This window comes from Halictus rubicundus, chromosome 14 (genome assembly GCF_050948215.1).
Source record: "Halictus rubicundus isolate RS-2024b chromosome 14, iyHalRubi1_principal, whole genome shotgun sequence".
In the NCBI taxonomy this organism is placed as follows: domain Eukaryota; kingdom Metazoa; phylum Arthropoda; class Insecta; order Hymenoptera; family Halictidae; genus Halictus; species Halictus rubicundus.
The window spans coordinates 9920977-9941698 of record NC_135162.1 but is presented as its reverse complement, the minus strand read 5'-3'; the positions used below and the strand labels follow the sequence as shown (position 1 = coordinate 9941698).

The 20722-nt window shown below is 40.4% G+C and overlaps 4 protein-coding genes and 1 long non-coding RNA gene across 10 annotated transcripts in view; 1 reads left to right on the top strand and 4 right to left on the bottom strand.

The window, feature by feature from the left end:
- Window positions 1-3746: 3746 nt before the first annotated feature.
- On the top strand, window positions 3747-5656 carry LOC143360906 (putative gustatory receptor 28b). The gene is made up of 5 exons (XM_076800093.1): window positions 3747-3978; window positions 4359-4535; window positions 4961-5210; window positions 5306-5374; window positions 5469-5656. Exons 1-5 carry the CDS (start codon window positions 3755-3757, stop codon window positions 5592-5594), a joined length of 846 nt encoding a protein of 281 aa, XP_076656208.1. The 5' UTR covers window positions 3747-3754; the 3' UTR covers window positions 5595-5656.
- A 2210-nt stretch (window positions 5657-7866) lies between these two features.
- LOC143360791 (protein KRI1 homolog) lies at window positions 7867-11101 on the bottom strand. The gene is made up of 7 exons (XM_076799921.1): window positions 10677-11101; window positions 10516-10607; window positions 10038-10433; window positions 9218-9979; window positions 8872-9132; window positions 8642-8799; window positions 7867-8568 (listed from the first exon to the last, which is right to left on the bottom strand). The coding sequence occupies exons 1-7, from the start codon at window positions 10786-10788 to the stop codon at window positions 7938-7940; spliced, it is 2412 nt and encodes an 803-aa protein (XP_076656036.1). The 5' UTR covers window positions 10789-11101; the 3' UTR covers window positions 7867-7937.
- Window positions 11102-11372: 271 nt separating this feature from the next.
- LOC143360846 (vasoactive intestinal polypeptide receptor 2) lies at window positions 11373-15461 on the bottom strand. Its single transcript, XM_076799997.1, has 9 exons — window positions 15085-15461; window positions 14043-14385; window positions 13630-13724; window positions 13127-13292; window positions 12826-12988; window positions 12582-12712; window positions 12410-12501; window positions 12152-12290; window positions 11373-11896 (listed from the first exon to the last, which is right to left on the bottom strand). The coding sequence occupies exons 1-9, from the start codon at window positions 15165-15167 to the stop codon at window positions 11642-11644; spliced, it is 1467 nt and encodes a 488-aa protein (XP_076656112.1). The 5' UTR covers window positions 15168-15461; the 3' UTR covers window positions 11373-11641.
- A 924-nt stretch (window positions 15462-16385) lies between these two features.
- LOC143361066 (uncharacterized) lies at window positions 16386-19435 on the bottom strand. The gene is made up of 2 exons (XR_013083405.1): window positions 18311-19435; window positions 16386-18278 (listed from the first exon to the last, which is right to left on the bottom strand). It is a non-coding gene; the product is annotated as an uncharacterized LOC143361066 (long non-coding RNA).
- Window positions 19436-19867: 432 nt separating this feature from the next.
- Fdl (fused lobes) overlaps window positions 19868-20722 on the bottom strand; it is a 31414-nt gene continuing 30559 nt past the window's right edge. For 3 of the 6 annotated variants that reach the window (XM_076800282.1, XM_076800283.1, XM_076800281.1), the window contains one exon: window positions 19870-20506. In XM_076800282.1, the coding sequence (XP_076656397.1) occupies window positions 20359-20506 (148 nt within the window). In that variant the 3' untranslated portion in view covers window positions 19870-20358. Of the gene's footprint in view, window positions 20507-20722 lie in introns of all 6 variants that reach the window. The other 3 variants (XM_076800286.1, XM_076800285.1, XM_076800284.1) reach the window with 3 other exon arrangements.

Genomic DNA, 20722 nt, shown 5'->3' with positions numbered 1-20722 from the left:
TGCAGCAACATGCTATATACTGTCTTAGTGGGCATTGGAGGAATAATTCTCGCTGACTTCACGGCACACGTTTGGTACGTGACCGATTTCCGAAATATTTGCGATTCAGTCTCTACTCGAGAAATGTCGCAAATGTCTAGCCTATAATTGTCCCAGAACTATCCCCACCAGGGGATAGGCCTCTCGTGCTTCGCTGTCCTTTTGTACGTTCGGCAGTGGATCAAAGAATAGTATCGCCTTGCCGATAATTGTCCCTGGCCGGACCCGTGTTTTGGACAATTATCGAGTAGACACTGTATTCATCCTGAGAGGGTCAATCAAATTTATGAAGCACCCACGTATGGCAAAGGAAGAACCAATAGAAATTTAGATAATGACTGTACCGGTCCAGATTGAAAGTCACTGCAATGTTAAATGACAAATTAGTTGGTGGCACTTTCTTTCATAAATTTGAAAAGACTCTCCGTCATTTCCAATACATTTCCATCGATAAAATACGGAGAATGATTGGTGAATTGTCGTCGGTCGGTCCACGCGCTGCCGCACAGAATAATATAATGGAACGCGTTTGCGGATGTGAAATACTATCGGCAACAACTTCCAATCAACGTTCGGTGTTACTTTTACAATAATATTTCGCATTCTCGCATACCAGCTGGCTGAGAAACAACGTCAAACGAACAAACGATCTCCTGAAAAAGTTCTTCATCGAGGAGTGCCAGATAGGAATGGAGGAGTGGAATGACGAACTGGTTTCTTCTTGGTTGCAAAGATGTTTAAACGAGTGGCACGTCGATCGTATTTCCGATCGGAACAAAATCATTCCGTACACTGGAACTCAAATCATGAAGCGCCAGTTGTATCCTGCGAACAAGATCAGTATGCTTCAGCAAATCAGGTATCCGGGATTGTTTCTAACCCTCGTGCACCGGTCAGGTGAAATTCGATTAATTACGCAGTTCATTTTCCGCTCGAAGACACGTCCATCTGCAATTGTGCGTGATTACGAAATCGCTGAAGAAGATATTCGGCACGCAAATAGTGTGTCATTCGACAGTGACCATGATAAACTTCGTCACAATTTTGTACTATACTTACACACAATGGACAAGTCTATCTACATTTACGGATGCTCTGATGGATTTTCTGCCTATCTATATGATCGACGCGCTATACATTTGGCTGAAAGTTGTTTCGGCGTGCCTCCTCTGCGAGAACACCGTCAAAGAGGTGAGGGAACTTGCATTTGCGTCGGTAACTATTGTTCATGATAGAGCTGAAAAATGCCAAGATTTTGCAATTTTTAATTTACTAAAAAGTTGCGTCCGTATTTCCAGATAAAGAAAGTGGCACAGATTCTTCAAGTGTGCTCCATACACAATTCCGATTTCGAGTTGAAACACGAGGTGAGAATAAATCAGTCCCTTTCAGCAAGTTTTGCGGCGGGCAGGGGCGCCCGCCGATGCCCGCGGGCAAAATTAGTGGCCCACGTGCCGCCCGAGGTCCGTGCCGCCATTTCGCACTCTTCGGATGAGTGGAGGGGAAACGCGTCACGTGACCGGACCGCGTGGAGAACAGCATGGTAGAAGGGGAAGTTAGAGTGGGGTCACGCTCTAATCTCGCTCTGCCCGCACGGGCGACAGCTGAACGGGGCTGGAATAAATTAACACATCATCCAATTAGGGAACTCCTCGAAAATAAAAATTCTATGAAGTAAAAGTATAATTTTCTAATAGTCGATTGTTATTTTTTACGATTTTGTTGGTTTCAGCTGAAACAATTTTCTCTGCAAGTCTCGCTCAGTGATTGGGACAAGAAAGAGGCGCGTCTCTTCCCGCTGAACAACTTGTTCATAATACAGGTAGGCTGTTTCTTGCATTCTTACGTAAACAATAAAATTAATTATCGTTTGCCTGTCACAGAGCATCGGCGCTGTGATTACGTACTTTCTCGTTATGATACAGTGGACTGAGGCACTGTCTACAGGCTCGCCATCCAGTTTGAATTCGACTGTGACCAGCCCGGGTTCATAATAATACTCTCCGATCAATTAATTCTTAATTTATTGTCAATCTAAGAAGTGATACCTGTCCTTTTTTATTACCTCTTGCCATTAATAAAACTATTAGGTACACGATTACCACAAGGTGCTTTCTCTCCTATATTTTTCCTGTTCATGACCACTTAAAATATTATTTTTATAATTATAAAAATAACTTTCGCGTAGTACCCTCAATCCTCATGCTAATAATTATCGCGTTACTATTATTAACTCACTTGAGGATTTAGATGAAACTTTACTAACATTATATATTTGAAGCTCCTCCAGAACATTTATTAATCAAATGTAAAACAACCATTAAAACTCTTGCAACAAATCTAACTCATTAATACAAAAAATTAATTGAGAACAGAAAGGAAGTAATCTAAAAGTTACAAGTCCGGTTCAAGGACAGTCACGAATAGAATCAATACAGTGTCGAGGTTCAAGGTCAGTTGAAGGTACTTCGTTATAAGTTGTTGAATTCGTCCTTCTTAAGGACTGCAATGTAGCAACAAAAACAATGTAGATTGTCATCCGAAAAACTCAAGGTCACCTTGACATCTCTGAAAATATCCTTCAAAAATCGAATTCTTTTTCTAATGAGCCCTCTCGGATAAATTTAATTTCAAACATTTCTCGATAAAGTCAATAAATGATAAGTCGGTTCGGCTGGTAATTGTTACCGACTCACTCTGTACATGTATAAAACATTCATTAAACAATTTACTCGTCATCAGGACCATCGCATTACAGCCGAATCGGCCCATGATCGCGCATAATAACAACATTAACGCTAACCACGAGGGTAAAATCGATACGGACGAGTGAGCAGACGATTCCACACTTCCATTAGGTTATACAGCCATTAATTTGAAAGGTCGCAGGATGACAAGCATAGTCGTCGAAGCCGCCGCTGAAACGTGAAAAGACAGTGAACTATCGAACTCGCTCCCGTGCATTTCGGTCCGAGATGGTCCAACAGAACACGTTCCAACAAATTACCAAACCCCTGCGTTACCTGAACATCCTAACTGGAGTAGGCTACTTCGACGTCTCCGAGGAGACACCTAATTGCCGGCAAGTTGCGGAGATCGCGTACACGAGCTTGTACTCCATCGTGATCGCCATTATTTCATGGTACACTTTCGCCGACCTGCGAACCTATCACGTTCATTTCAACCTGCACACCTCAGGGCTCTTTGTTGGCTTCTGGTGGAACGTTACGCTGACGATCTTGCTGATGATCGCAGTTAGAGTCAATGTCAAGGTCAGTGCACACCTTTCGTTCGCTCAGACAGTGGCAGGCTTATTTATTTTGCAATTTTTATCGCTGCACTGAGAATTTCATGCGTGCACGGAAATGAGTACCTGAAGAGTACTTAACGAGTACCTGATGAGTACCTGATGAGTATTTGAAGAAATTGATTTTTGACCTGTCGTCAATTTCGTGAAAAACAATCGTACAGCAATAAATTTGGACTCATTTTAATGCTTGAAGAGTATACTTTCGCAGCCCGTGGTTCATTTTCCTCTAAACTATTTTCAGAATTTTCCAAAAATGCTAATTGAAATTTGGCTCGTGTTTGTTTAATGGGCATAACTTTTATTTTGCATAAAGGTTTAATAAACTGAAATCTGCTGTTCGTTTATATTTTTGTTCGTCAGAAAATGCACGAGGCGATCACGTTGTTGGACTGCAGCGACCACAGAATGGAGAACATGGGGATGTTAATGCATCGTGACCAGCACTACAGGCAACAGCTCAAGCTCATTGCAACCTGCACTCTGATCGGTGCAGTATTCGTGATAATGAGTTACAATTGCCAGTTGGAGGAAACAATGCCGTTGCATTTGAAACTGACCCTCGTCTGCGCCATGAATTTGCCGATGTTCCTAATACTGAGCGCCGACGTCTCTTTCCTCTTCTGGGTCAAGTACGAGATACATAATAATCAAATTGCGGGTTCTTCTGCAAAATGAAAATTCTGTTAATGACTTTAATAAATTGGGAACGGTATAATAGTATTTCTCAATTCTTTCAATGTCTTCACTGCTTTGCATTCGATCGGTTTTGGCATAAAATTCGTTTAATCGATTATTTGAAATTATTTTTAATTGAATTATGCATTTATGACAAAAATGAAAAGACATTAGAAGAATGTTGTCCTATTATTCTCTGCTTTTTAAGATTCGAAAACAGAAAATACATTTCCAGTTCACTTCAGTTTCCTACAATTTTGAGGAGTTTCTATTTTGCACGAAGATCCAGCAAAATGTTTCATTTCAATTTTGTATCCTCACGAACATGAAACAGTTATGTGACGACAAAGTTCTATCAACTGAACAATCTGCTGAGAGCCATGCTGCCCACGACAGACTCGACATCAGAGAAAGGGATCTCGAAGATGATCTACGATGTTGAAGAGAAATCGCCCGGGACGGAAGGCGTTCGCGTTGTCAATGGGAACGCGAACACTATGAGGGCGGTAAAGTGAGAATTTCGGTTCTCTATTATTCCAAATCAAATTTAAACCCAGTGGCAATATTTTAAAAATCTATCGCTAATGCTAACTTCGTTTAGGGAAGAATTGGTTGAAAATATATTATATTTTCCTAACATTGCTGATAGAACCTAAACCTTGAATTTTATTTGAACTTCTAAATTATGTAATCTTAAGTTATCTCAAGTATTCTCAATAGTTTAGTTTCATTTTTCCTCCTACAGCATGGTTTACTCGGATTTTTCCTGATGTTTACTCTTAGAGCAAGGTTAGGTTCGCTCTTAGTGCGACCGTCCTGCCCTCTACACGAGGACAGAGTCTGCCCTGGTTTTGCCATCGGAACCGAGCCAGATCGGTCGCAATTTGTAGACAAGTTTCAGCGGCAAATTCAAATCGAGCTTCTTTTTCAACCTAGGCAAATTCACCTGCAACTGGTGAAAATTGCCAGGATCGTAAACGACTTCTTCGGGGTGCAGCTTCTACTGACAATGTGTACGGTCTTCGTTTTTCTGACTATGCTGCTGTTCTCCGCCTACAAAACTATTTTCTCCAGCGATTTCGACGACGAATTTCATAGTCACTTCACACAATTGCTTCTCAACATACTGTTCTACCTGTCGAAGCTCTTCACCCTGAGTCACGTGTGCAACAGGATCTGCAGCGAGGTCAGGAGGAGTTTCTCCATTTTCGAGAAAAAATTTAAAAAAGAAAAGAAACATTTTATTTATTATTGTTGTTCATAGTTAATTTTTATTTCTAGGCCTCGGACACGGGCGAACTTATCTGTCAGCTCTACGAGCCTTCAACGAGCAAAGAATTCCGAGCCGAGGTGAAATTTTACAATAATTTTTTTATAATAAAACACTATACTATAACTGGTTTGTACACCTAATAAATACCTATTGAATGATTCTTCGTTATAGATTCGAGACTTCAGTATGCAGATGATTCAAAATCCACTGGTGTTCACCGCCTGCGGATTTTTCTATTTGGATGATTCGTTCATTCATGGAGTACGTCTATTAAATGATACACAAAAAATTAATTAGATTCAATTAAAACGTTCTACTTTCAGGTGGTGGGGACAATCAGCACTTATTTAGTGATTTTAATCCAAGTGAGCCAGATCGATCTGCCCGAGACAGTTGTAAATGGAACTGCGCCCGTGGCAGCAATTTAAACAATGTAAAAAATTACATTGCGTTGTTCAAATTAAAGACAAAATAACATCAATTCCTTAATTTAGCACGTTCACTCGACAATCACAAAAATTGAGTAAAGCAATTTATTTATATTAATATATATTAATATGGCTGACATGGCAGTCAACGCGTTAAAGAAGGGGATAAAACATGATCTGTAAAAGAATATTGAATAAATAAGTACGACTACATTAATGTTATTATTAAATCGTAGAGGTCTATGTACGAGTTGAAATTTGTAAGAGGCTAATTTAGAAAATAGAATGTTAAACAAAATACTCGTCACTCAACTAATTCAGACGAAAAATATAAATAAAATTCTTGCAACTTGCAGTTTAGGAAATTAGTATGAAACAAACGCATCTGTTCTACGCATCTCTGTTTGATAACAAACAAATTCGAATGGAGAATATAAATAAAATACTTGGACATTTTTGCTCGAATCTCCGGGCAGGTGGTTAAAGCTTCCCGAACCATCGCCCTAACAATTTTCCGCCAATTAGAACGCGGACAGGGATGATGCCTCAATTACACTATCCCCTAAGCACCTCGTGCAATTCCAGATGGAGGCGTTAGTCCGTGAAATTCGGTAATCCTGAAACTCGATAGCTTGTAATTCGGCGAAGGTGATTCCTCCTTTGATCGGTCCCTAATCGATCCTTAATTTGCGAAAATGATGTTGCCGCGCGTCGCTAATAAGGGTAAATGTACTTCAAATATCCATAAATAGGTGTGCAAAATTTTATTGCAAAAGGTCCAACAGTTCTCCCGAAAAAATTTCCTAAAAATTGGCGAAAATGACATTCAAAACCAGAACACCCACCAAAACAGATTCCATAAAAAAATATGCAGCTCATGCAGTTTTGACTGGATTTACTTTAAAAAATATACTTAACGTACTCCAAATATCCATAAATAGTTGTGCAAGATTTTATTGTAAAAGGTCCAACAGTTCTCCCGACAAAAATTCCTAAAAATCGGTGAAAATGACATTCAAAACCAAAACACCCACTAAAACAGATTCTATAAAAAAATATGAAACTCATGCAGTTTTGACTGCATTTACTTAAAAAAAAAATACTTAACGTACTCCAAATATCCATAAATAGGTGTGCAAAATTTTTATGCAAAAGGTTCAATAGTTCTTCCGAAAAAAATTGGCGAAAAATCACCCCCACCCAATACTGTTTACTTGAAATGTACTCAGTTTCGATGGGACGAATAGTTTCGCAAGAAGTGTTGCAGTGGCCAGGACACGGTCGGCATACGTTTACAACGGGTGTAACATTAATTGGGAATTAAGGGTGCGAACGATGCAGGCCGTCAGGAGCCACCTGCTACCGTTGAGGGTAAGGAGAATTGATATATTGTACCCAAGGGGGCACACAGGCTATGTGAAGGCCAGTTTCGATGGGCGAAAGTGCCCCTCCGTCCCCTAATCCTCTCCCGTCTCGTTAACTAACGTTCGTAAGAGATACCTCGGCTTTATTGTCGATTAAATTATTCCAGTCACTGGAATAGAATTCGCGGGGACGCGCTCTGTGTTCATCCTCGGACACATTGTTCTATCTTTTCACTTTGAACATTGAAAAACTAAAATCCATGAATATCTCAAAAGTTCTTCGGATGCGCATAGCTACCTAGTTTTGCCACTATACTATCTTTTGTCACATGTTATCGATTTATGTAACAAGCTTCATGCAGCCAGGGGAAATCCAAATTGTATAATTAGAATGAGATATTAATAAATTGCTCATAAAAACATTCTCGTAGTTTTAATAATCGTGAGAAAAGAAAAATCAGAAACACTTTGATCAAGGACTTCAAGATAGCTGCGCACCGATTTCCTCGATCAAAGCATATGGCCGGGATTAAAGATGGAGATTTCGGAAGAATAAACGCAAGCAGACTGCTGCGATTCTAATAATCCGCAAACATCGTTTATCATGTCAGATGGATTCACCCCAACATGGCCACTCCCACTCGAGGGTGCGGGCAACCAATTGCTTGCCAAATGTGTATCCCCTCTCCCCCTCTATTTACATCAAACAGGGCTGTACCTTCCATAATTAACATACATAAAACAAAATAAATTGCTGTATAATACCAGATTTGTCTATACAAGAAACATTCTCTATTTCTTTCGGCAATAATATATACAAATTTGTATTTACAGTGCCAATACCGAGGCTAATGTTGCTTAGTCCCGTATTTTAATTTATTCTTAAACTTCTTCGGATTTATTCCGTATGTTTTTAGCCTTTCCGGATTCAACGAAACAATGTCATTCGTTTCTTTCGGCTTAGAGCCTTTTCCTTTCTTTTTGTCGAATTTCTTGTTCTTCAATTTCTCCTTCAGCTTCAACTTCTTCAACTTCTTGGAACTAACTTCACCGTTACTTCGTCCAGCAACAGTGTTTTTACTCTTCAAAGATTTGTTGGATTCATTCTCTTCGCGCGATTCGTTCTCGGTGACCGATTTAGAAATAGATTTATCTGCATTATGCTGTTTCTTCTTCTTCTTCGATGGTTCTTCAGATGGTTCAAGCTGTTCCTCAGCCCTTTCTCGTTTTTGATTTTCCCTATTCTTCTTTTTAGACTTTTTAGAGACCATTTCGGAAACATTTGTAATGTCTTTATTGATTTCATCGGTTTTATTTGATGTTCCTTCATTTGTTTCGTTAGAAGATAGAATATTCTGCGCTTCTTGTTTCTTCTTTTTCCTGCGACGTTTCTTCTTTGTCTCTTTCCCATCCTCAGTGACAGTAGCATCGTTTGTGCCATTCTGCGTTATACCCTCTTCCTCTTCATCCTCCGGATTTCTGAAAAATATTCATATAAAACGTGCACCTGATATTGATTTTTCGAACTCATGGTGTCATTTAATGTTCATACTTGTATAAACTCGTGAGTATCTTCCTTTTAAGTGCCTCGTTACTGGCCTTCTGCTGGTACATTCGGACATCATTTAATTCCGCATGATCCGGTTTGTACTGAAGCGCTTTTTTCAAGGAACACCATTTATTTAACTCCTTGTCATCCGCCATTAGAACCTAATTAACACATATATTATATTATTACATTATTGTAAACCTAAGAAAAATGTTTAATAAATCTACACAAACCTCTTCCACACTCAAACCATAATCATTGGGCACAACTTTTCTATATTTAAATCTGCACGGTATATCCCCAATCATATCCTCATAGTTCAAAGAGTAATACTTGTCAAAGTACTCTTGGTAGGACTCGTAATGCTGGGGGTCAAACTTCGGTTTCTTCTGCGCTATCAGTTCAGCAAACTTGGATTTCCGTCTGCGTTTCCTTTTCTTCGTTCCATCTTCCTCTGTCTGATTACTTTTGGACGGGTCATAGTCAGCATCCATCTAGATTTTCATAAGTTACGTATTATTGTTTGAAAAAATCCTTAAGGTAGAGGAACCTATCGTAAATCGATAGTAAATACATTACATTGAAGCCTTCATCCTCGCAGTGTGGATCCTCTTTGTGCCCCTCTTCGTCATATGCCTCATTATTTTCCGCACTCGGATCATAATTGTCCCACGTACTTTCAATTTCGAGTTCCTCGTCAATATCCGGAAATTCAGGTTTTATATCTTCTTCGGTAGCTCCGTAGTAGTCATCATTAAACATTTCAGACATTTTCTTGTCATACTCATTCGGATCAAAATCACCGTCTAAGTCAACATCGTTAAACTTTATGTCATCGTTTCCCGTAATTTCTTTCAGTTTCTCAATCTTCTCTTCGATCTCTTTCCTCTTTAATGCTTTCAGCTGTTTCAGCTCCTCCTTCTTTCGAAGCTTGTCCTCTTCCTTTCTCTGTTTTACTTCCGCTCTCTTTTGTGCTCTACGTGTGTCTTTCTTTCGCATTGAATTCTCCATGGTACGTGGATACCTCTTAATAAACTCCTGATCTGGTTCCTCGAACCTGAAGTTGTATTTATGTTCAAACTCTTCCTGCCTCTCTATATTTTTCTCATCTTCCGATAAATTGTCATCACTGTCGTGTACTAAATGGGTACCATCTAAATCAGGGCCTACATAATCATTGTCTGAGTACTTATTATTCAATACATAGTCTCTTAAGAACTTCTCGTTCACATCTAGATCAGGATTGGTCCAAAAATCACGCAAAGGTTTCAGTGTTTCCTGTTCCTCCTCATTTATATTAGACTCTTGTCCCTTCAGCCATTCTTTGTAATCCGCTTCTTCCTGAATAAACAACGTAATGTTCTTCACATGAAAATTGAAGAGTTTACTAATAACTTACCTTCTCCTTCTCTTTTTCAGACTTGGATTTCGGTTTTAACAAATCGTCTTCATCCTCGTCATGCAATGCATTCTTGAAACTTTCTTTTATTTGCTCTTGTTCTTGCGTATATGTTACTTTCTCAGCTTCCACTTTGCTTTTCCTTAACGTACCCTCGTCTTCACTGTCACTGAATTTTCCCTCTCGCTTTACTATGATGTCTCTCTCGTAATCTCTCAAGTAGACTGCTTTCTCTTTCTTAGATTTATCGGAGGATTTCTTCTTTTCGTAGTACGACTCTTGCACTTTATTCGTGTCATCGAAGAAAGTTACGTCTTGCTTATAAATATTAGGATCCTTCTTCTTTAACAAAGCTAGGGTTTTGTAGAAATCTTTGTCAAACTGTTCCGATACCTCCTGTAAAAATGAAATCCATTAGAACAAAGTACAGTTAGGTACTCGTTCATTACACCGAGTGAGTGATAGTGAGTGATTGTACATTTTCTTCCTCTTCAGAGGACGATGAGCTCTCAGAATCAGAATCTCCATCCGAAACCGTAGTTCCATTGATGTCTCCATACTTTGTCTTCACTGAAACGTTAAAATTCTCGATCAAGAGCTGCGATTTAATAAAAATCGTAAAGCGTAATGTATACTTACATTTGTTTAACTCTTCCTTCTGCCGCCAATTATTATAGTTCTTAGCATAGTCAGCGTTTATTTTCAGTTCTCCGTCAGAGTCAGAATTCTCTACATTAAAAAGTGTGGACATTGTGTCATACAGTCATTTAACGATAATAAACAAATTCTCACTTTTTCTTAAGCGTTTCCAGAATTATAGATAGAAATGGTAAGAATTATCTGTAAGATGAGATAAAGGGCTCCTGTTTGCGACGAATACAAAATAAATCTGTACACGATCGGTTGTACAGGTTAAATTAGGTTATGTGTCACAAGCACGTTGCAAAACCACATGCTTCTCACAACACAACATTTCGCGTAAACACGTCTTGTGTTACAGGCATAAGCTACTCATGCGGGGAAGGGAGAGCTGTTTGCAGATCTGCGATCCTTGGTATAAGCCACATAAAAATTAGAATTACGCACGATTTATTAAAATTTTTATTCCTCTCTGATATCATATCATTTAATAATCAATAACTCCAGGATTTTCGATCCCTTCAACTTTTGTTGCAACGATAGTGCTGCACCAAGCGAACCAAAACCTAATTTGTTCCTCGTTAGCATGGACACAAACACCCGTAGTAAAAATGAAGTATACAGAATACTCAGTTCTTGCTAATACGCCCAAACCCGCGAACTATCGATAACGTTGGCGCGACACCATCTATTGTATAATTTAGAGGAACCAAATGCTGCATTTATTTATAACGAGCCGGCTTTAATTTGTAAATATACATATAAATGTACAATATACATATATATACATATATAAATGTCAGGAATAATACAGAGAAATAGTGTTAGTTGACACGCACTCGATAGAGAATTATAAAATATTTGCCTACATTAGTACACAGAAAAGTATTCGGTTGGAAAAATTGATAAGGGATCTTACTATATCTTAGTAGAATCTTTAATGAATAATTGATCTGTTTGCACATCTAAAATGTATGACTAGAATGTGTCTGATGGTTGCCCACTTGCAATACGAAAACGTTTCTCATAGTGGAGCCGCTGATGGTGGGTTGCTCGTAATCTGAGGACTTCTGGCATTGTCGTTTTAGTTTCCTTCTCCTCGACGCTTTGCACAGGGAGTGACAAATGGCTTTCTTGGACCATCTGGCTCTCCAGGCTAATTTTATCTCCGAGCGTACTTCTGCGTTTAGCAGGCAGTATAGTAGAGCTACGAAGGTACCCTGGAAATGATGAGCATTCATAAATTCATGGAAACGAAATGAAACGAAATTCAATTATTAGATGATTAACAAAAACAATTTCCTAAAGATTTCCTAATAAAAATAGAAAATGCATAAAATTCGCAGTCTAATCTTAATATATCTGTGGCGCGTGAGGTTTAATAATAAACGGACAGTCGCGTGCAAAAATAAAATGTTGAACTTGATGGTTCTGATCATTTTTACTTTGTACAAAATGCGAGGAGATTGATCTACCTGAAAAGAGGCGAAGAACTGGTCGCAGAAGAGCCAAATGAGCTCCACACGGTGATCTTTATGATAAGAGAAGCCCAAAAACAGCGCATAGTGAGCTCCGAAAAGGGGGACGAGAACTAACGTGGACTTGGCCCACCTACTGTGCAAGTATAATATATAATTGTAGTTTTTACCGACGATATTATGAAAAATAAGAAATAGTATTAGAAATGGTACACAGTTTGACGAATAATCAGTACACAGGTGCAGAGAGCTCACCTGTACTGCATCTTCTTGCGCTGCAGGTGCACAGAGGTCTTCAGCTTGACGAAAAGCACGCGAACTATGTTGATGAACAGCAGGAAGTTGAACTGCCAAGAGGTTCATTACGTCTATCTCGTAATACTGTTTAATGTTCGATTGGGTTTGACGCAATTGAAAAACTACTCACTATGATCGAGATCATGATGGGTATTCTGATGACCAAGAACAAAGATGGATTCTCGTGAGTGGTCCAGCAAAGTGTGTCCTCGATCGTAGCTCGAATTATGATCCATGGAGCCACCACAAACACAGGCAAACCTTCGTCCCGAAAAAGTAACAAATCAAATTTGAAGCAAACAGCTCCAAGCATTTCAAGTACAAGCTAATTTAGCATGCTAATTTGTAGAATATTATTCCCCACTTCATCTTACCCCATCCCATAAAAATATAAAGATTAGTCGCCGCGCTGTCTGCGCAAAACGCCAAAACAACCAGATTATGGAGGTACAGTCCCTCCATCAGTATCCACGAGTAATTGGCAACGATAAAGTACTGCCACATGCTTGTAATTGTCTTGCATACCAAGATCTGGAACTGATCGTGCGATTCCAAGTTGTTTTATTCATAGTTACGAACTTTATCTTGTTGCTGGAGCCATTGCTAGACTGCGGATTTTTGCGGACCATTTTTCTTTTGCATAAAAATCCGCAGTCGAATCATTAGGATGCCTACGTTTCGCTGTTTGATGAACGCGTCCTTCCCGTCGACGTAGATGACGTCCACAGCTAAACCGATCCCATCGTCGAAAATCCAGTCCCTGATCAGTGCCATAAACGCCCTCATTATGAACGAGGCGAACAGGTGCATGTGCAGTCTGTTTCTAGGATTCCTCAGTTTTCTAGAGTGCGGATGTTTCGGGTTTTAGGTCAGTTTGGGGCAAAATGTGTACAAGGGAATCGCAAATAGTAAAAAAATAAATAATTTTTTGAAATAATTTTGTTAGTTTTAATTATTTTTTAATGAAACTTGCGCCAACACTTTTGCGACACTTTTCCGGTGAAAATGACACCCAACACGATACAATTTGGATTGCGCTTGCTTGTCTAATACACGATTTAGTGGAACCTCGATTATCCGAACTACTCAGTGAAACTTTATAAAATGGCCCATAAAGAGATCTTTTTTAGGTTAACGTTGAAAGTCACAAAATTAAAGCTGTTTTGGCGTGCAAGTACCTTAACAGAGAGAAGATAATCATTGCAATGACGAGCATGGTGAACGAAGTAGTGTACCCGATCTGCGAGACGATCCTGACGATCGGCAGCCATTTCTGCAGACGTAAAAACCAAGGTCAGTCACGTGTCCGCTTCTCAAGATACTCCGAAGATAATATTTGGACAGCGAATCTTTATGCAAAACAACAATTTTCCAGCTGAATTGCAACAAACATATCAAGAAGAAAATAAATTTCAATTCAGGTAGAATATCTTTATTTTGCCATTTTGGAAGAGTAGAAACATTGGTAGAATTGAAAAATACTATTATTTTTAACCTATTATATTCTACCAGTGGTTTTACCGTTTCAAATTGCACCCACTCGTTTTTGTAATTGTATATAATCCGCTGTCTAATAATATTTAATTCTTACGCCTAGTAGGAAGGTATCAGAGTGGCCATATTCGCTCGAATACGCCATCTCGAACCTTAGGCCGCCGATTTCCATAACAGTCTGAGTTGTGGACTCATCAGAAAAATTGCAGAGGCTGTAATTGCCCCACGAAATCCTTTCAGAATTTTTGTACCACTCGCTGTTTGGAAGACAGACTTTAGTAGCGATCGACATATCGTTCATGTCCATTATGGTTCTCGGTTCTGCATCGGGCTCGAACTTTGTCCCAGGTGGGCAAGGTAGGATCGCTGTTGTCGAGGCCCTTGTGGATGGCCAGCAGAGAATGCCGTCGAAAAATGGGGGACAGTGACCAAATTCCGCGCTGTTCAATGATGTTTCATCATCTACTCGCGAAAATCAAATGAAATAAATCGGTTTTTAACTTTGAACTGACTTTGGTTTTCGAGGGATGTGGTTCTGACCATTTGTGAATATAATTCAATTGTACTTGCTTAAGCGTTTTTCATTACAGTAACGCTTTAGGTTGCTTTCGGTAAAATTCTGATTTAATGACAAAATTTTTTGGTTTTTCATTATTTCTTTTTTTTTTTGTGAAACTTCTACCAGCGTATTTGTGACATTTTTCTGATTGAAATGAGTCCAAACACGACGCAATTCGAAGCATATTTGCTTATTTAATCCACAATTCAGTAGGACCTCTGTTATCCGAACCGGTCATATGTAAATTCTTCATTATTGGAGCACATGTTTCAAAGCTGTTCGTATATGTAGAGCATGGCTTGTTGTATAAATCAGTAAAGATTTAATCTGATACTGTAGTTAGATTTCTCTAATCAGTTCGGATAATAGAGGCTCTACTATATTGTGAATTAGATGAGTAAATGTGATCCAAGTTGCACCGTGTTTGGACTCGTTTTAATCGGAAAAATGTCAAGAATACGCTGGTAGAAGTTCTATGCAAAAATAATAAAAAACCAAAAGATTTATAGTTTAGAAAAGTGTAAGAACCAGAGTTAAATAAATTAATCCCGAAACTAACTAGTTAATAATTGTAAAGGACTCACACTCCGACCGCAGTCGTTCGCATTTCAGCTGCTCTTCTCTGTAAAAGCTGTCCATCGTCGCTGTGACATTGGCCATCATGATCCTCGGGACGTTGCGGAGAACTATGACGGAAATTCAACGTTTCACGAACTTCAATTGTTCATATTTATTTACCGGTTCGACGAACTTGAATTTACAAGCAGTTGAGAGACTCGATAGTAAAGAGGAAGTTGCATTCCTTGTAGCGCGAGGAGACGATGTGAGGTATTTGAAATCTGGGATCGAAGTGAGCCCCGAGTGGATGGCAATCGGCCTGTTTGCTGTCCTGCCTCGCCCACCATTTTCTTTCCGTTATGGTCTCGTGGGGAAGGACAGGTAAACTTCAGGTGAAAGGTGGACAGATAAGGGTAGCTTCCATCGCATTATTTTACGTAACATCTTCTTTAGAAATTAGTTTGTCACCGAGGAATATTTTCAAGAAATGAATTGTTTATTGGACGGTGTTTACTGCATATATTTCAACCCTTAGCACTCCTGAAGAATCTGCATTGGAAATATTTTTAAAATATTATTAAAGTCTGTACTGTTATAAAATATTCGATATTATTATTTGCAGATTTATCCCGAACAATTTTTCTGCAACCATTTCTGCAATCTGGTAATGAACCAGCGATCAGTGAAGTATATTGATACAGAATGATGAAATACCATTATTGGAGTATGAAACGGCAAATGCAATAAAGCAAATCGGTTTACCACCACGTGGACCATCCATCAAAATCATGATGGCTAAAGTGTTCCACCGAGTACATCAATACTGACACGATCTATACCGATAGGATTATGAGGCAATGATCAGTTACCCAGTTTTATTCCACCATCACTGTGATACTATTTATGCTTTTATGGATTTTCACACAATGTAATATTAGATTGTATATCCTCTTTATAATCGTTCGCATTAATTGCAAGACGTAGGAACCAAATAGGAATTTATTACTCTCTATACTGATTTTATCAAGTTGCATGATAAGTGTATTGGTACTCCCAAATTCTTGTCCTTTTTATAGTTTGAAATTACACTTACCCATTTTTGCCATAAATGCGTAAAATCCGCAGTGAAATAATCATTATTCTTTATCAATGTAATACCTTTCATGCAGTTTATATTATAGCACAGGACTATGACCTTGTAATGATGTAATCCAAGGTCATTTTTAAGTGAATTTTTGAGATATCGATAATAATAAAAATAATTAGCTCAAGGCGATTAGCATTTAACTGAAGGGAGAGAAGAATGAGGTCTCAACAAGCGGGTTGTATTCAAAATTTCTTTTATGTTAAACTTACACCAACCACACTTTACAACGGATTGTATTGTTCGTGGATCAATTCGCAAAATCATCCGCATGCGATCTCGCAGTACCATAATAATCTCACGCAATGTCGCGAGGCGTGTCGCCAAATTTCTGCACACGTCGCCGACTAAAATTCATTCAAAAAACCGCAAGAAACAGCTTAGACAGGTGATCCGGCCAGCATGGCGGATGATCTGACGCGTCGGATCGCACGAGATCGTGCTTAAAAATCACACTTCCATTTTACAGCCATCGATGTCGGTAAGTGTCAGTAAGTACAGACGATCTGTTCGTCATCCTGCTAGCTAGCGTCTTCGATTTCGTTAATTAGCTACAATATGTAATCGTTGGGTCGCCGCTGCTCCCGCCCGTCCAAAGAGTGATCGCGTATTTACAAGTCTATCGATCGTGGTAGGCCGTATTGTTTATTCCACGTTGACGCCGTGTCTCGATCCTCGAGACGAATCCAATAAGCCACGGATTAACGCAACGAAATTGAAACCTGCAAGCTGCATTAAACCGTGTATCCAGAGCCATTTGTTTACGTTCTAAAAATTGACGTCGGTTCGTTTCAACTGTGTGTTACGTGTTCGGTACAAGCAACAACAACAACAACAACAACAACAACAACAACAATAACGAAACAAAACAAAAAATGGTACAATCGTTTACAATTTCGCAAATATTCCGTAATTAAATCGTCACGCCAATCCGGACGTTATAGCATTCCGTTCTACGACCTGTTATTAGAATAGACAATCGGTGCTGGATTATTATGCGACAATGGCTCCTCTTTGACGATTCTCTCCTGTCAACGTTCTAACCGGGCTTCGCAACAATTATGAGTATAAACGTGAGCGAATCTGCCGCGTTACCGTTTTTTCGTCACCCTCTGACAAAACCTCTGCAAATCTTTCTTTAGGACCCAAATCTGGCAGTTTAAAGAGAAGTCTGGGCGGACAGCCGCCATTTTCCTTAACCCCGACTGCTCGGCGAAATGGTACCTCCATGGTAAAACAAGGAAGAGGCTCTTTTCCCTCTGATACCGTTGTTGTCGATTATTTATTTCTCTCGGGGTGTCGTCAAAACTTCATCCCGATGAACATCTTCCCGTGATGTCTCTAACTGAAGCATTACGATTTAGGACCTCCAATAAATTTCCTAAGGCCATTACACCACTTTCCCCTCCTCGTAAGACGGATTTTCCTCGTAAAAGTAGTCCAACAAATCTTAGCAACTATCTTCGAACGGTCCGCTCAATAATCATAACTCGCCGGCGATTTTCCTCAGTCTCTAGAACCAAATCTCGAATAGCCATTCTTTTTTTCCGCCCCGCTAAATAGGTTCTTTTTAAAAATCTTTAAAATTCTCAATAAAGGTCGACCATGTCATATAGGTACAATAAAAGATCTGAAACTTAATTCGGACGCCCTTGGAAAGGGGACCCGTTTATCCTGCCTTCTGAAAGATGATCCAGAGGGCAGAGAGAGAGAGCTTAGCTAAAGACGATCCTGTTTTTTTTTTATTCTTTCTTTCTTTCTTTCGATTCCTGTTTTCTTCTTTTCTTTCTTCTAAATACAAGGACGACAACGCGCTGCGCGCGCGCGCACGCGGTCTCGGCTGCGGCCATTCCCGAGAACTGTTTTTTAGGAACGGTGTGGTGTTTGTCATTCGTGCGACGAACGAAGTCTTCTTTTCTTCATCGTGCGCGTGTAAGATTACAATTGGAAAGGCACTTCAAACGAAAAGTATGGCATCGAGCTACGGCAAAAGGCGTTCCGCGAGGCTCCCCCGCGAATCCTCGAATTGACGTTAATTCGTATCGTAGTGTCCCTCGAAGTATCGTTCGTTTCTTCAGAGAGAGAGACAGACAGAGACAGAGACAGGGACAGAGACAGAGACAGAGAGAGAGAGTGAGAGAAAAAAAGAGAAAAAAAAATCGTGTTTGGAACGAATTGTGCCTTCGTCTCCGTGGCAGAACAGAGAAACGCTCGATTAATTCCTTCCCGCCGTCGTTTTGTTTTGTTTTTTTTTTTTCATTTTTTTCATTTTTTCTTTTTTTAAGTAAACCGCTAATGATCTAGACGTCGTTCCAACCTTTCGCTACCAAGGGATCAGTCTGACTGGTAGTCGGTGCCTACTGGTGCCACCTGGACTGCCTCTTGATGATGGCTCGTCGCTTTCCTGCGCCCCTAAACGCTTATTGTTCAGCTTGTTAGTCTACTTTCTTATTGTTCAACTTGTTAGTCTACTTTCTTATTGTTCAGCTTGACAATTTTAGCGTTGGACGACCGATTATGTCTCCTGATCAGCCGCAGTGTTGTGATTGTCCCGACCGCTCGAGTCTTCATAGACCTGCTCATCTGGAGTGTTCGTTGTCACATCTTCAAGGAGTGAGTCCAAGAATGGGAACCTCCGATGTGAGACATCTGATTTGTATATCTCAAGCTTGGTAGCCGAGGCTTGCTGAACTAGGCTCCAGAGGCGACAAGAATGAATTCTTAGAGGAGTAGATGCAATTAGCTGATGAATCGGAGCCGTCGAAGGAGCTGCAGAAGGTGACGGGCGTCGAGGAACGCAGTTTCATGAACACCATAATGCTTTTTTTAAGTGGATGAGCGTAGGTATCTAGGTAGAAGTTAATGATCACCGGTATCACAACTCCAACATTGCTGGCGCAAAAGTAGACTAGCCAAATCTCTCGTTAATCCAGCTTACATCTTACATCTTACAGCTTACATGGTTCGTTCGGTGTAAGCAGCTTCCATTGTTGTACGGTGGATCAAAGGATAGTGTTCTGAACGACATAAGCTGAGTACCCTTATTCTTGAGCGGCGTTGAGTGAGGACTCCAGGCGTGGAATCAGGCTACATCAGGCCAGGAAGATCGTTAGCTTCAGAGAATGTAGTATGCAGTATTACACTAGGGTTCTAAGTACTGATCTCTTCCAATAGGTCATCCGCTTTGAAAGTCCCCTGTCCGTGATGGTGAATGATAGTTCGGGATGACCTAGTCTCTCTCACACCCGATGCATCCTCCAGCTTGACGTCCATTAGGCTGGATTCCCTGGAACTTCGTGAGCACGGTTAAGGTTGATGCGTCGTGTCAGGAAACTGGCATAACCTTTGTGGAAGCTACGACGGCTAATAGTGACTTTCCACGTGGCGCAAATCAATCACAAAGTGGACTTCCGCTGCCACCATCGAATACAACTTTGGGGAGTTTGATTGGGGAAATTGATGATACTCTGCGCAAGGTCCTGGTAGCAAAGGAGAGCCTAGCAAAGGATCTTTCGGTTCTTCTATGGTCCATTGGATTGGATATTGATGATTAGACTGTGGATCTTTACGCAAAATAGAGATTACAAGGTACCGGGGCCGAATAAAAATTGTTTCTTCCTTTAATACTGTTGGCAGGACAAAAGTAATGGATACTCTTCGATTCGTTTAATGTTTCTACTCTCCAAAATTGCAGCTACCAATTTTTGTCAGGAATGCATAAAATCCGCAGTCCATTGATGACACTCCGCACAGGTAATAAAGATAAGCCTAGCGAAGGATCTTATGGGTTAAGCTGTCCCGTTCTTCTACGGTCCATTGGATCATGTATTCCTCGACGGTATCATCACCTTCTTCGACGATCTTACATCACCGTTTGACGACGACCAGGTGGCACTCCAGGATTGATGCAATCTGTGACGAATACGACACGGTCCAGCTTGTGAGGACATCATCTACAGTGCTGCGCGCCATGGGCTCGGTGCCTCGAGACGGCATCACCCTGATCAGGGTGTTACGTGTATACTGTTCACAATGCCTGGTGACCTTGAACGTGGCCCAGGTGAACCCGCCATAGCCGCCTCATTGGGCCTCATAGCAGCCACGCATACGATACCAACTGAACTCGGTGATCAGATTCGGACTGACGAACGGTCAGAGACATTTCCCTGGGTTCTGGGAGCACCATTGCGGCCACATCGCTTCCGTTTTCAATCCCCGGCTCGTCAGAAGCTCCACGTGGCTGGCCAGTCTTGTGTACACGCTCTCGTCCGTTGTGAAACCGTTCGTTGGCAGGTCGCTCCTGTGTACAGAAATGTCTCGCGTCAATTGTCATCCTATTAAAAAGACGCAGTTTGACTCCTCTAGTACTGGAGGTCTAGTGAGATGAGAGGAAGAGTCCCGGGACAGCACGGGGGCAAGAGGAGTCTACCGCTAGGTCCGCCACCTCTGACGCTCCCGTAGTCCCAATGTTTACGCATTGACATCACACGGTACACCAGGCCTGGGCACATTTATC